Source organism: Lagenorhynchus albirostris, chromosome 20, assembly GCF_949774975.1.
Source record: "Lagenorhynchus albirostris chromosome 20, mLagAlb1.1, whole genome shotgun sequence".
Taxonomy (NCBI): domain Eukaryota; kingdom Metazoa; phylum Chordata; class Mammalia; order Artiodactyla; family Delphinidae; genus Lagenorhynchus; species Lagenorhynchus albirostris.
Window position 1 is genome coordinate 58,769,803 of NC_083114.1, and position 14,215 is coordinate 58,784,017.

General features: G+C 60.7%; 2 protein-coding genes across 6 annotated transcripts in view; one reads left to right on the forward strand and one right to left on the reverse strand.

Moving 5' to 3' along the window:
- AXIN2 (axin 2) overlaps window positions 1-13,949 on the reverse strand; it is a 29,752-nt gene extending 15,803 nt beyond the window's left edge. For 2 of the 5 annotated variants that reach the window (XM_060133092.1, XM_060133088.1), the window contains exons 1-3: window positions 13,212-13,412; window positions 10,375-11,310; window positions 1,641-1,772 (exon numbers count right to left, since the gene is read on the reverse strand). In XM_060133092.1, coding sequence (XP_059989075.1) covers window positions 1,641-1,772; window positions 10,375-11,189 — 947 coding nt within the window. In that variant the 5' untranslated portion in view covers window positions 11,190-11,310; window positions 13,212-13,412. Of the gene's footprint in view, window positions 1-1,640; window positions 1,773-10,374; window positions 11,311-12,058; window positions 12,144-12,458; window positions 12,661-13,211; window positions 13,413-13,845 lie in introns of those variants that run through there. The other 3 variants (XM_060133090.1, XM_060133091.1, XM_060133089.1) reach the window with 3 other exon arrangements.
- Window positions 11,964-13,913, forward strand: LOC132511951 (collagen alpha-1(I) chain-like). Its single transcript, XM_060135765.1, has 3 exons — window positions 11,964-12,022; window positions 12,092-12,782; window positions 12,918-13,913. Exons 1-3 carry the CDS (start codon window positions 11,964-11,966, stop codon window positions 13,911-13,913), a joined length of 1,746 nt encoding a protein of 581 aa, XP_059991748.1.
- Window positions 13,950-14,215: the final 266 nt, after the last annotated feature.

Consider the following 14,215-nt stretch of genomic DNA (forward strand, 5'->3'; position numbering starts at 1 on the left):
CAGGCAGAAGGGCAGAGAGAAGAAAGGAAAACCGTCGTAAGAAGGGGGTGAGGCACCAATATCTCCAGGGGCAGAAAGCCTTACACGATCTTGAATTCTGTGAGATGAAATTACAACGGAGAATGAAAACAGACCTTGGGATTAATTATTTGAATCAAGAAACAAATTATGCCTTGCCTGATACTACTGAATAAACCCAGAGCGAAAGCACGTTGCTTTAAGGAATACGTCCGCCAAAGGATAATATTTTTCAAGTACAGTAACTTAGAGTTCAGTCGATATGGAAAACTGACCTCTGTGGAAGCCCTCATTCCTTCACTTTGGATGAAAGGTGTGTTGTTCCCTCCCTCCATTTTCACTCCTGCCAAAGGGCTATTCTCCTATTAAACTGGAACTTTTCACCTTAAACATCTCCCTCCTTTTACTAACAGGGGAATCTGAGGTAACACAATAAAAGCCACCAGGAAAATCAACAGTCGAGTCCCAAACCAACCCGTCAACTTTCCTTTCAACTGGTTCCACACCGCAGGCCAAGCAACAGATCACTGGCCAGTGGACGCCAGATCATTTCAAACAAACTGGAAGAAGAGCCGGTCCCGTTCTGGGAAGCAAGCCAGAAGGAACAACCTCGACACAAGCACACCAGAGCTTACAATGGCTCCACGGGCCCGCCTTGCAACACGGTTCCCCTAGCAGAGGATCCTCCTCCAAAATGTGTGTAGAAAAGCCTCCAAAGACCACTTTTAGGACGGTGGTTCTCAACTGGGTGCTGGGAGACGTGCCCTGGGGAGTCTCGCCCAAGCCCAGGCCCCACCTCCTCCGAGCCTCCTGAAGCAGGAGACGGGGATGCCTGGTCCACCTCCCCCCTCCGCTCGCACCCACCTGAGACTCACAGAGGATCCCTGTTCTCCATCCACAGAGGTCACCACTGCGTGACCTCAAATGACCTCCAGCTCAAAGCATGACCCTGCCCCATGGCCTGCTGACCACATCAGACCACCCCGATGGCTTGGACTGCATCCAGCAATGCCAGCCGTACATCTGCAAAAGAGCTGAGGTCAGAAACTGCTTTGGAGCAAACCCCCAGCTAGGGGCAGAGCCCCGGCTGCAGAGGGAAGACGCCCGCCGACACCTGACGAGCTGAGCGACGGCCGCTTGAGCACATCCGTGAGCGAGCCTGGCACGCAGTGTCCTGGAGGGAACCCTGGCTTTCTGACCCCACCTTCACTGAGCCCCCAGACACATAACCTTCCCAGGCCACCCCACCTCCCCACCTGCTGGCTCTGCAGAGGGACACCTGGATTCAAGACCCTCTTCTGCCCACCGGGAAGGCAGGCGAAATGATAACCGAAAGAGGGTCTTTTAAACTCAGGGAATCTGTGCATATTCACCTTAACCTCCTCCCTTAGTTTGGCTTTCTTCTGTGAAGGTACCATTCAAGCCCCTTCCAAGGCTCTAAGCTTCACTCCACCCAGGCGACCACGGGAGCCTCCTGAGCCAGACCAGGCCCACCCCGGGGCCTACTCCCCTCCCATCCAACAAACGTCCACGTGGACACAGGTGGGATTGGCAAAGCCGGGTGAGCCTGGCGGGTCACACCGCCAGCCGCGTACGTGGTGGGGAAACCAGAATGTACTTACACGCTACTGTCCGTCATGGACATGGAATCGTCGGTCAGCGCGTCACTGGATATCTCGCTGTCGTTGGCGCTGGTGGCTGGCGCGAAGACGCAGCCGGAACCCACGTGGTACGGATTCACCGGATCGCTCCTCCTGAAGGACCACAGCACTGCATCACCGACTCTCACCCAAAACCCAGGGAACCGGGGGACCCCAGGACAATCCCACAACGTGCTCCAGGCCAGCCTGCTGCCAGGGCTGGGTGCTGCTCTGGGCGGAAAGCAGGGGCCACAAAGGGGCCTGCTGAGCCGCAGCTCTGCCAGGGGACAGGGGACGCCAGGGGCTCTTACAGAGTTCTTGAGAGACACCTGGAGGGAGGACCCTGCTCTTAGAGGGGAGGCTAGGGAATGACGGACGGGATGGAGTGTCCTCTCTCCCTGCGCCCACCCCCAGGCCTGTATGGGGAAGGAGACAAGAGGACAGCGAAACTTCCACACTCCCCTCCCGGGTTCTGTTAGCGGAGATCTGAGAGGCAAACAACTAGCGGCTGGGCCTGGCGAGCGGACAGACAGACAGATAGGCAAGTTCAGGATGCGGTCTGGGGCTTCCGTCCTGCCCCGAGCTGGGCCTCGGACCACAGCCAGGCTGCCCCCCCAGGGCCGCCGAGGGCCTCCGGACGCAGAGGAGCAGCACAGCGGTTTCCAAGGAAGGTCCAGGCCCTGCTCCGGTGCCTCTGGCCCTGTTCTGCCCCCCCCACCCCGACCTCCTCCCAGAAACGCCAGTGTGCCGGCCCAGCTGGGCTGCATTCCTCTTGTGTCACCTGCTGTGTCACCGCGAGGGCCTCAGTGCGGGAGGGAAGGGAGAGGCAGAACCCACCGTGGTTGGTGGGCTGCAGGAGGGGCCCTCGTCTGCAGAGACCCAGGCCCGCTCTGCCGGGGCCACTGAGTCCAAGTAAGGGAACTTACTCCATCAGGCCGCAGCCGCCAGTCTGTAAAGATGGCCTTGGGGTTGGCGGATGAAAGGGGCCCCTGAAAGGTGACAGCACCTCCTGCCCGTGCTCACCGAGCCCCAGCCCTTTCGTGACGTGCACAGCCCCGGTCTCTGGTCCCCTGGCACCCATGGCTTGGCAGGCGGGTCCCCGTGACGGGGGTTGGGCAGGGGTACCAGAAGGAAGGCATGAAGGCGCCCGACACACGCCACCTCCTCCGGCCCTCTCTGCCCCTGGGCGAGGAGCGCGTGTGCCCGTTTGACAGATGTGCCCCACAAGCACAGCAGCCCTGGATGTCAGAGCGGGAAGCAGCGGGCGTGGGATGGATTCGTGCGCCTCCCATTCAGCCTCTCTCTCTGCCCCTGTTCAGAGACCAGCCTCGACGTTTCAAAGAGCTCTCGCATAAGAGGCAGCATGAGTGACCTGGAAGAGGAAGTCCTGGCCCTGCAGTGTCGGAGGGGGCGGGCCGGGAGGCCGGGTGGCTCCCCAGGACGGGGGGGAGCAGATGTGAGGATCAGGGATGGGAGAAGCGGTGGACAGTCCTCCCCAGCCTGGGGCAGGAGGGCGTCAAGCTGGCTGGGTGAGGGGGAGCCGGAGGCTTCCCCAGAGGCACGAGGGGTCTGGGGGGCCACCAGGCTGCACTGAAGTGGCCGTGGGGCAGGCAGGCAGCCGCTGCACAGTTTGGCGGGAGGCAGGGCAGCGGGGCTGGAAAAGGTGGGAGAACAGCTTGGCAGCTGTCCTCAGGGGGCCTATCCTCTAGCTGCAGTGACAAAACAAACAAGAGTGACAATAATTGTCCAGCCCAACCCCGCCGCCCCGAGATGCTAACGAAGCCCGAGGGGCACCAGGACGTAGGGCTCGCTGTGGGCAGGGCCTGGTTTACTCCCTGCTGCACCCTCCCCCGGCCCCCGGCAGGGGCTCAAGGACTGTCTGCTGCCCGATCGTCTTCACGACCCCCCAGGGAGGTAACGGGCCCCAAGCAGGGGCCGAAAGTCTTGTCGGAGGCCACCCGCTGGAGGCCCGGCCGCGTGGAACCCACCTCCGGTCACCTGGAGGAGGTGACGGCAGCAGGGACCCCGAGTCTGTTGGTCTGAGCTAGGCCGGAACGTCAAGCCAGATTCCAGGAATGTGACGTGGTGAAGTGACCAGAAAGTGCAAACGAGGAACGTGGCGCTTGAACCCATTGACCACCACGGCCCAGCGACCCTGACCTGTCAACTAGACACTCTGGTCATTGAATACCACGGGCCAGCGACCTTGACCTTGTCACCTGGATACTCTGCTCCCCCCCCACACTCCGCCCCCAGGATTTTCTACGATGATGCAATGAGGCTGGTGAGATCTTCCATGACGTAGAACTGGTCCCCACGTCCTCAGTGTGGGATCTCCAGACACCAGGGCAAGAGAGAGAGGAAGGTGGTGAGAACCAAGGAGAGGCAGTTGGTCTTTCTGGAGAAGAGACGAGATGAGGGATGATTTAGTGAGAACAGTCTCCTAGCCGATAAGGAGGAGGGTGGCTCTGGTGGTATTGCCACTGAAGGTGGGACAAGAGGAAATGGCGTACAAGCCAGAAAGAAAAAATCCCTTCTCCACGGCCAGGGCAGCCCCAAGGGGCGGGTGAGTGCAGGTCACGGGGTCGCCCAAGGCTTTAAAATGGCCCAAAGCCCCCAGCTGCCTCGATGGGCCGCTGCCTCAAAGCAGGATGGAGAAGCTGATGGACTTCAGGAATCAAGTAACACAGAAATCAAGAGGCCGCGGGCTGGTGCTGGCCTGGCTCCCGGCCAGCTGGGTGACCCCAGGTGTCACAACCTCCGTGGACACAGGGCTCCACTAAAACAGCGCGCAGTTCAAACACGGCCACCTGCACGGGGTCCGTGTGTTCTCCGAAAGGCCCAACGAGGGCACTGTTTACGGGGTTGGCATAGGAACGCTCCAAAACACCACCGCCAACAAAAACAAGACTTCTTGGGTGACATTGATCATGACAATTACACAGCGTCAGTGCGTTTCCATGGTGAAGGCCTGTCCCCTGTACGCGACTGCAAGCTCCACGAGGGCAGGGACAGGTCTGTCTTCCCCATCTGGGCCTCCCCAGCCGCAGGCAGCGTGGGGCTCGTGGCAGAAGCTCAAAGCTTTTTCCAGTCTCCTTCTTTAAGGACCCAGGACCACGCGGGCTGCTGCGGAGCGTTTTCGCCTAAGAGGCGTAGCAGGGAGATCAAAAGAGCCAAAATGGCCTTAAACCGCCTTCACACACTCTTTCCATCCCTTCAGGGTGCTACCTTCGTGGTATTAACACATTAACGGTGCCCCAAGCATGAGGGTTGTAACTCAGCCTCTGCAGGGAGAAAATGACTCAGCAGAAACCCCTCCCTCCCCCACAGAAAAGGGCACCTCGCTCAGATCCCGAGCGTGGACACAGTTCTGTGCTCCCGGTCAGACACACGGGTCCCAAAATAAACTCGTCTCCCTCCCTTCCAAAATAGAGGGCTACTGTGTGACCGGTAATTAAAAATGGAATCTACTGCTCTCAGCTCAGCTGCCTGCAGTAAGTATTGGGATTTTCCTACCATCACAACAGGACAAGGCAGAGGAAGGTGGCAGGCCTGTGGGGAGAGACAGAGACTCAATTTTTGAAGAGCTCAGAACTTTGTCAAAATCATCACGTAATTTCAAGAAACTGAATTAGAGCTGCTTTCTTGTGATCGCTTTTAAAAAAAAAAAAAGAAGAAGGGAAGAAACTCAACCACACTGCAGTAATTGTCCCCAGATGCTTTGAGTGTTTCCTCAGGACTGTTGTGCTCCCAGTTGCTGCAAGGGTTTTAAATTGCTCTGGAGAGTAAAGGCCTATGTACAGATTTTGCACTGGGCATCCATCCACAGACCTGGTTTGCAATTTCAATATGCAAAGGGCTTTCAGCTGTCAGGTAGCAGAGGCTCCTGGGACCTTAAGGGAAGGGAAATGTGGGCTCCTCCTCTGCCCCCCACCACCATTCTTATCTCTTATCTCAGTGAGATGCTGCAGGCCCCCGCCTGCTCCCCAGACACCAGGGCAAAGCCCATACAGAGAGCACAATAGACGTGACCTTTGGGACCCCTTTCTGGGTCCCCTCTCACAACAATGCAACTTAAAAAGTATTGGCTTCTAAGGCTGTGTGCTCTTCTTTTCAAAAGCCCTCTGACACGGGCTTCCCTGGTGGCGCAGTGGTTGAGAGTCCGCCTGCCGATGCAGGGGACGCGGGTTCGTGCCCCGGTCCGGGAAGATCCCACATGCCACGGAGCGGCTGGGCCCGTGAGCCATGGCCGCTGAGCCTGCGCGTCCGGAGCCTGTGCTCTGCAACGGGAGAGGCCACAACAGTGAGAGGCCCGCGTACAGCAAAAAAAAATTTAAAAAAAAAAAGCCCTCTGCCTGGAGCGAGAGAGGCCAGGCACGCAGATGGCATCAGGCAACACCCTTCTGAGAGCAGGACAACTTCGACAAGCGACAAGCGTGTCCCAGCAAAGCGCCCTCCTCAGAGCCTGCACCGCTCGCTGTGGCCCGCTGCTTCCAGCACAGCTCTCCTCTCGCCTCATTTGCTTTGAGGATGGAGGCCAAGCTCGATTCCAGTGGCTTCGCATAAACCGGCCCCATCAGCGAGCGCTCTGAGGGGACAGGAAGTGCTGGGAGCCGGCAGAGGACCACCTGCTGGGGCCCCCTGACTTTACGTGAGGCCAGAGCAGAGGGTCCAGTGAGAGACAGGTGAGACCGCCCAGGGCAGGACAAGGAGAGCATCCCGACCCCGGCTCCGAACTCCACAGCCCCTCCGCACACGCCTCCATGCTCCAGGTGTTGTGTGTGTCCGTGTGTAGTCTGTGTCTGTAGTCTCTGTGTGTGTGTAGTTTGTATGTACGTGTGTGTGTAGTCTGTGTGTGTCTATGACTGTGTGTGTGTCTAGTCTGTGTCTGTGTGTATGTGTGTGTAGTCTGTGTGTGTCTGTGTAGTCTGTGTGTAATGTGTCTGTGTGTCTGTGTCTGTAGTCTCTGTGTGTGTGTGTAGCCTGTATGTCTGTGTGTAGTCTGTGTGTATAGCCTCTCTGTGTGTCTGTGTGTACCCTGTGTGTGTGTTGTCTGTGTGTGTCTGTGTGTAGTCTGTGTGTATAGCCTCTCTGTGTGTCTGTGTGTAGCCTGTGTGTGTGTTGTCTGTGTGTCTGTGTGTAGTCTGTGTGTATAGTTTCTGTGTGTCTGTGTGTAGCCTGTCTGTGTGTGTCTGTGTGTAGTCTGTGTGTGTCCCCGTGTGTGTGCTGTCTGTGTGTGTGTCTGGGTATAGTCTGTGTGTATAGTCTGCATGTAGTCTGTGTGTGTGTGTAGCCTGTGTGTGTGTTGTCTGGGTGTAGCCTGTGTGTGTCTGGGTGTAGTCTCTGTGTGTGTGTGTGTGTCTGTGTGTAGTCTGTGTGTGCCCCCGTGTGTGTGTTGTCTGTGTGTCTGTGTGTGTGTGTGTCTGTGTGTAGTCTGTGTGTGTCTGGGTGTGTGTCTGGGTATAGTCTGTGTGTCTGTGTGTCTTGTGTCTGTGTGTCTGTCCGTGTGTAGCCTGTGTGTGTCTGGGTGTAGTCTGTGTGTGTGTGTCCCCGTGTGTGTGTTGTCTGTGTGTGTGTCTGGGTATAGTCTGTGTGTGTGTGTGTCTGGGTATAGTCTGTGTGTGTCTGTGTGCGTGTGTGTCTGTGTGTCTGTGTGCGTCCGTGTGTAGCCTGTGTGTGTGTCTGTGTGTGTGTGTGTCTGTGTGTGCATCCGTGTGTAGCCTGTGTGTGGGTGTGTAGCCTGTGTGTGTCTGTGTGTAGTCTGTGTGTGTGTCTGTGTGTGTGTGTGTCTGTGTGTAGTCTGTGTGCATAGTCTCTCTGTGTGTCTGTGTGTAGCCTGTGTGTGTGTGCGGCCGTGTGTGTGTGTGTCTCTGTGTCTGTGTGTAGTCTGTGTGTGTCCCCGTGTGTGTGTCTGTGTGTGTGTGTGTAGTCTGTGTGTGTCCCTGTGTGTGTGTGTGTCTGTGTGTGTCTGTGTGTCTCGCCCTGGCTCTGGGTTACTTACAGGGACCATCAGAAGCCCAGGCCTCCTGCTGGACCCCTCTCCAACCCGAGCCCCTCCCTCTGAGGACCATGCCTGCTCCTAGGCTCCAACTCTACATGAAACCTGACACCACGTCAGTAAGGACACAAACAAGTCATTAAAACGAGGCTGCTCTGAGCGCTCAAGGAAATCAAAGGGCTTAAAGACCAGCCGTGCCCTTGGCATCCAGCTGCCCAGACTGCTGCTCAACAGCTGGTGAAAGGGACCGACCCTCGGCAGGGCAGGACTCGGGGCTCCTGGTTCATTCACTGCACCTGGCCTGACAAGTGGCGGGGAGGCGGACTTGACTTGGGGCCGATCCCACATCCCAGAACGAGCCGCGAACGCGGCTCAAGTTCCGCCAGCAGAGAAAGCCGCGGCGCGGGGAGGGGACATGCTGAAACTTCACAGTGAACACGCGCTAGAACCCAAGGCTCACTCTCTGAAAGCGGGACCCGAACCTGGCTGGCGCTTCTCACACAGCCGGTGATGAGTACTGTTCAGACATTTCCCTTCGCAACGGGCTTTCCCGTCTATTATTTTGGTCCTAATGTTATAGCGACCTGTGACATAAACTGAAGGGAGGGTTGTCCGCTCCCTTTACAGAGGACACACGGGCTTCAGAAAGACTTCAGCCCAGGCGGTAAGAGGTGGTCCGGGCTGCAACTCGGGCCTCTGAATAACTCGGGGCAGCTCCTAATAGCACACCTCAGGCACCCTTGAATACCTCGCATGTTAAACAAAATACCGGGGTGCGTCTTAATTTCTCTCTGATGATGCCCAGGTAAGACATGTGCAGTCCAGGTAAGATATGTCATCTCTTCCCAACAGTGGGAGAAAACACACACATGAATCTCGTATGGAAACCCCAGAGGCCAACGAAAGGTGTCATCTGTATGTGAACACCCACGGTTCCCATCCAAAAGGCAAGTGCTGACACGCAAAGCACCCCAGGCCCTGCATCCGGGGTCTCCGACGCTCCCAAGGGCCCGCCCCCTAAAGCTGAACCCTAGTGACAGCCCAGCCGCGGGGCTGTGGAAGGGGGAGGGGCTCGCCAAGGCTGGGTCCTCCTGCCCACCCGCGAAGGGGAGGGGTCACAGCAGGGTCCCACCTGGGGAGCCTGTCTCGCTGTTTACAAAGGTGGTGCTCTGGGCCCTGACACTGGGGGACACAGAAGCCGCACTGTCTGAAGGCTCTCGGAGAAGCTGCCTGACCACAGGCCTTAAGTAGCCTTGGCGACCGCTGCCAACCTGGAGGGCATGGAGGCCAGCGGGTTTACCCAAACGTCCACCTAACAGAACAGGGCAGGGGTGGCAGGTGGCCCGTGACTGCCAGCCACAGAAGCCAGAGCCAGTATCTTCCTCCAAAACAGCCTGAAGCCATGAGCTTAGAGATGCTGAAACAACTCCGTTCACGTGATCCTTGGCTCCCTCGCAAAAGCCAATCCGTTCCCACTTAAGGTGTAGACCAGATGTCTGCGCGCAGACGGCCCGGCTCCCGAGGCTGCAGGCGCGCCCCCTGGTGGACCCAACACAATCCTTCCCTCCCTGCAGGGCCACCCCGAGATCACAGGCTTCCAGGCTCAGACCCCGCTCCTCTGCCCCTCCTCCTACCTCGGACCCTACAGAGGGAGGGTAACCTCCAGAGAGACAGCCGCCAGATCGCGTCTGCCTTTCCGAACCCACGGAGCCGGACACAATGGACAGCGAGATAAGCGGCTCCCGGCCAGCCCCTCCCCTCATGCTGTCCGCAGCAACCTGGGATTGAGAGGCTCACTCTCTTTTTGGACATTTGGAAGGGGAGAGCGAGAAAGAGACAGAAAAACTCATTCTAACAGGAGGTCTGAAGTTGCCTCCAAAGGTCAAGAATCTTGAGACTTGGCCATTCTATAAAGAACCATTGGTCTTTGAAGCCTCGAAGGAGAAGGTGCTCTTCCCTTCTCCAGTCTTCTCCGGCCAAGACCTCTTCTCCATCAGCACCAAGCAACGCAATAATCAACTGGGGTCTGCTCCTCGGACCGCAGGTACTGAAAACCCAGAATAATGTATCAGCGGCTCCAAAGCTAAGGGTCCTGCATTCGGGAAAGTCACAGGGCCTCCCCTCCTTAGGAGGGTTTCTTGCAGGGTTAATACCTCATTCCACAAAGAGAACCGCAAGCCCAGCTGTTACGCCAATTGCTGGCTCTCATCTGAACGGAAAGCTCAACGGATCCCACTTATCCCCACGGTCGTGGGCACGCACGTTATTTCCTGGGGCTCCGCCACAAGCCAGGTGCCTCCTTGGCCACGTCCATCCTACTCCCTATGTCTTAGCTGTGAACAGCCCCTTCCCAAACCGGTGCCTGGTAGCTGGTGAGTCATCGGCATCAAAAGCTGCCGTCCTCTCTCCACCACCCCACCCCAAGACTGGCCCAGGATAGGAAGTGACCCGCATGAACGCACACTGCCTGCCCCTGTGTGAAGCCGGCACCGGAAGACTACAGGTATTCAGCTGTGTGTGCATCGCTTTCCCGCCCCTTTCAACAGCAAAACGCAAGGTCGAAGGGTTCGTGGCCAGCGGTCCGAGCTCAGGACAGGCCTTTGTCAGCCTCAGCAGCACATGCATCCGTCCATCCACCCTACTTAACTCAAAACATCTGCAAAGGCCAGCTCATCCTCCAAGCTCCCCCCAGCCCCTCACCCTCCACCAAAGGCTCACCTGTATCCATTCTCGACAGTTTCTGTGGACCTCACACCGACTGTAGCCCTCAGGGTCTTGCTGGACAAGCCGACCACGCCGGGGGACAGTTTGCACTTGAAGTCGGCGCAAGTCCACTCTTCCTCCTCGTTCAGCGTGGGGAGGTAGCCGCACACGAGCTTCAGGCTTCCCAGCCCCCCGCCGCCCACGCAGGCCGGGTTTTCACCCCCACTCCTCACGTACTCGAGGTATATGTCAGAAGTCAGAAACATCTGGTAGGCATTGTCCTCCATCACCGCCTGGATCTCCGTCTGCGCCTGGTCAAACATGACAGAGTCGATCTGCTGCTTCTTGATGCCGTCTCTGATGTAGGTCTTGGTGGCAGGTTTCAGCTGCTTGGAGACGATGCTGTTGTTCTCGATGTACCTCTTGTAGATCGCTTTGGCTACTCGTAAAGTTTTGGCATCCTTCAGGTTCATCTGCCTGAATCCGTTGCAGGCAAACCAGAAGTCTAAGGTATCCACGCATTTCTCCCTCTCCAGGAAAGTCCGGAAGAGATAAGCACCGTCTTGGTCACCCAGCAAGGAGTGCAGGGACTTGGTCCACCTGGTCAGAGGGGAATCCGGAGACGCCCGCCCCTCCGGCTCCCCCAACCCGTCCTCATTCCGCCTGGCATTGGAGGAGACAGGCAGGGGTTTGGCGACCGGGCCCTTTCCCACCCCGGGCTGGCACGGTGGGGTCTCCCCTTCCTCGCCCGGCACTGGGGGCCGCGGGGCATCCTCGCGGAAGCTGCTGCTGGGGTCTGGGAGGCGAGGCACCAACACAGCGCTGCTCATGGCGAGTGAGTTCTTCTCGCTGAGTTGAGGAATTTTTTTTTTCTCCTTCCAGTTCCTCTCAGCAATCAGCGTGGTCTCTCTTTCTCTCTCAAGTCAGCAGGGACTCATCTGAGCCTCCTTTCTGGGAAGAAAAGGAAGGGGGGGGAGGTAGAGGGAGAGAAAAGGGTATTGATATAATCAAAACCAGATCTACCCAACATCAAAGCAAGAAAGTAAACAGGCTTTTCAACTCCTCAAATTCAAATCAAGCAACCCAGCTATCTGCGAGGTGCTCATCTAAAGTATCAGACGCTGCTTTTTCAAAGGCGAAATCTGAGCTCCCTGCACGCTTCGGGGGGAGGAGGGAGGAGGAAGGGGCGGGGAAGGGGCGCGGGGAGGGGGGAGCGGGGGCGGAGGGCTCGGGAGGTGGAAGACACCAGCTTCCAAAAACCCACCGGCCCGGGCGCACGCAGGGCGGCCCTCCCCTCCCCTGCCCTCCCCTCGCCCCGACAGCATCCACTCCAAAGACGCGCAACCCCGCGCCGCTGGGCTGTGTGCAGGTGAAACCAATTTCGGTAAATTTCCCCACTCGGCTCTCCGCACAGATAACTCGAGCTCCAAACGCGCCCGTCCCCGGCATCTGGTTCCCATTCCCCCCACCCACCCCTTCCCCCTGCGCCCCCCCTCCCACTCCTTAAAAATTCAGAAGAGCCTCGACCGAGGAGGAAAGCCCGCCCAGCACAGGGCGGAACGGGCGCCCGGACTCCCGGCTGCAGCCCCCGCCCCGCAACCCAGATGGAAGCGTTCGCTGCGCCCCCACCTCCCGCCAAGAATCCGGCTCAGTCTACACCTCGGTCTTCCGGGCTCCCCCAAACCAGAAATCCACTCACTCAGACAAGGCTTTGATCTTCCAACTTTGCCAGGGAGCAGAGAAGCCTCACGACCCGTCGCCCCCGCGCCCCCCGCCTCCTGGAGCCGCAAACCCTACAAAACCGGATCAGAGACCATCTCACGCTAACACTGCCTGTGCCAGGAATCCCAGACTCGGCTGACCTCAAGCCTCTTTTTCCCAAAAGCAAAAAGTCTTATCTAACCAGTAAACCAGCCGCTTTCCCCAGCAAGGGGAGGCTCAAACTCGGGAGAGGGCAGGGGCGGGGCGGGGGGCGCGACCCCGAACCGGGGGCGGGAACCCTGGGCTCCGGGTGGGCGCGCGTGGCCCCCGTGCGGGGCCTCAGGCCGCCGGTAGCGCCGCGTTCCCCGGGCGGAGAGGAGGTGGGGCGGCCCCGTTACCTGGAAGACCAAGGCGGCCCGAGGCCCGGCTCTCATCTCCGCCGAGCCCCCCCGGCCCGACGCCCGGCCCCAATCCACCCCGACACGTCCAGAGCCCCGGTGGGCGCTCGCAGCCCCCGAGCCCGGGTCGGAGGCGCCCGCAGGAGAAGCGCGAAAAGCGGCAGCCGGTCCAGCAATGGCGACGCGCGAAGGCTCGGCCTCTCTGCACGAGGGGCCGGGGCGGCCGGGGGCGCGGGGCCGGGCGGCAGGAGAGACGCGGGGGACGCGGGCGCCCCGGGCTCGGGCCGCTCGGGCGCGCAGACTGAGCCTCGGCCGGCGCTCGGGGCCCCTCTGCGCGGACCGGGGCTGGGAGGGGAGGACGGGAGGGGAGGAGAGGAGGGGAGGAGAGAGAGGCGGGAGGGGGCGGGGGGAGGGGAGGGGGCGGGGGGCGCCGCCACCCTTTCATCCCACCTCCCAAAGGCACTCCGGCGCACACTCGCACCCAGACTCCCATCCAGCACCGTCCCGGCGCGGCGCCCCCGGGGGAGGGGGATCTGCCCCCGCTCCGCCCCCGCCGCGGCCGCCACTCGCACAAGTCTCTCCGCCGGGCCCCCGCCACCCCGGCCGAGCCCCCCGGAGCGCCGGGCGCCGCGCCCGCCGCCCCTCTCCGCGCCCGCCCGGAGCGCGCCCCGAAATAGCCGGCCTGCCCACTTCAAAGAGCCGCCCGGCACATCAAAGTGCGCGGGCCGCCCGCCGCCTCTGCCTCGCACTCACCAGGGGTCCGCGCGCGCGCTCAGCGCCCAGACCTCGCGGGCGCCCTGGGCAGGGCCTCGGCCCCGGCCCCCGGATCGGCTCGCCGCCGCGGCCCCGGGCCCCCCCGGGCCGGTCCCGGCGTCGGGGAACATGGGGGAGTCGCGCGGCCGGGGAGGGAGTGCGGGGAACCCGGCGGCGAGGGAGGGGGCAGAGGCGCGCCCCGCCGCCCCTCTTTCTGCTGAAGATCCGCGTGGGCCTCGCCCCCGCCGCGGCCGCCCTCGGCCCCTCCGGCCCCCGCCCGGCCCGGCTTTCGACACGGGCCCCGCTTCCAGCAACCACTCCGGGCACCCAACGTCCTCCGGGCGCTTCCAACAAAAACTGCGCCGTGGATTTCACTGTGCACTTCAAAGGCGCGAGCCGGCGCACGGTCCTGAAAGGGAGGTACGCGCCCGCCGCGCTCCGGGCCGTCCCCGGCGCCCCGGCCGCCCCTCTCCGGGGCCGTCCGGCCCGCGGCCGCCCTCCCGGCCGCCTCTCGGCCGGGCCGGACCCTCTCCCGCGCCCTGCGCCCGCGACGCGGCTGGGCGCGACCTCGCCCCCGGCCCGGGGGGGACCCGGCTCGGAAGCGGCTCGGCCGGGGCCGCGCCTCCGCCCCCACCTTTTACAGCACAGCTTTCGCCGGGGGAGACGGGCGCCTTGGACGCCCGGCGGCCCGGCGATCCATGACTGCGAGGGGTTATTTTTATTTCCCGGCGCTCGGGTGGTTACCGAGTTGCCAGGACCTTATCAAAGCGCAGCCGGCTCCAGCCGACTCCCCCGGGCCGGGCCCGGGCCGCCAGTGATCCCGCCGCGCCAATCACTGCCGCGCTCGGCCGGCCCGCGCCTCCCGCCTTAAAGGGACAGCGCGCCGCGCCCGCCCCGGCCCGGCCCAGCCCGCCCCCGCCCCCCGCCAGGCCCCCGAGGCCACCCGGGCGCTCCCGGCCCGAGTTCTGATTCCGCCTTTCAAGTGCTCTGGCTTCCTCCCCCGG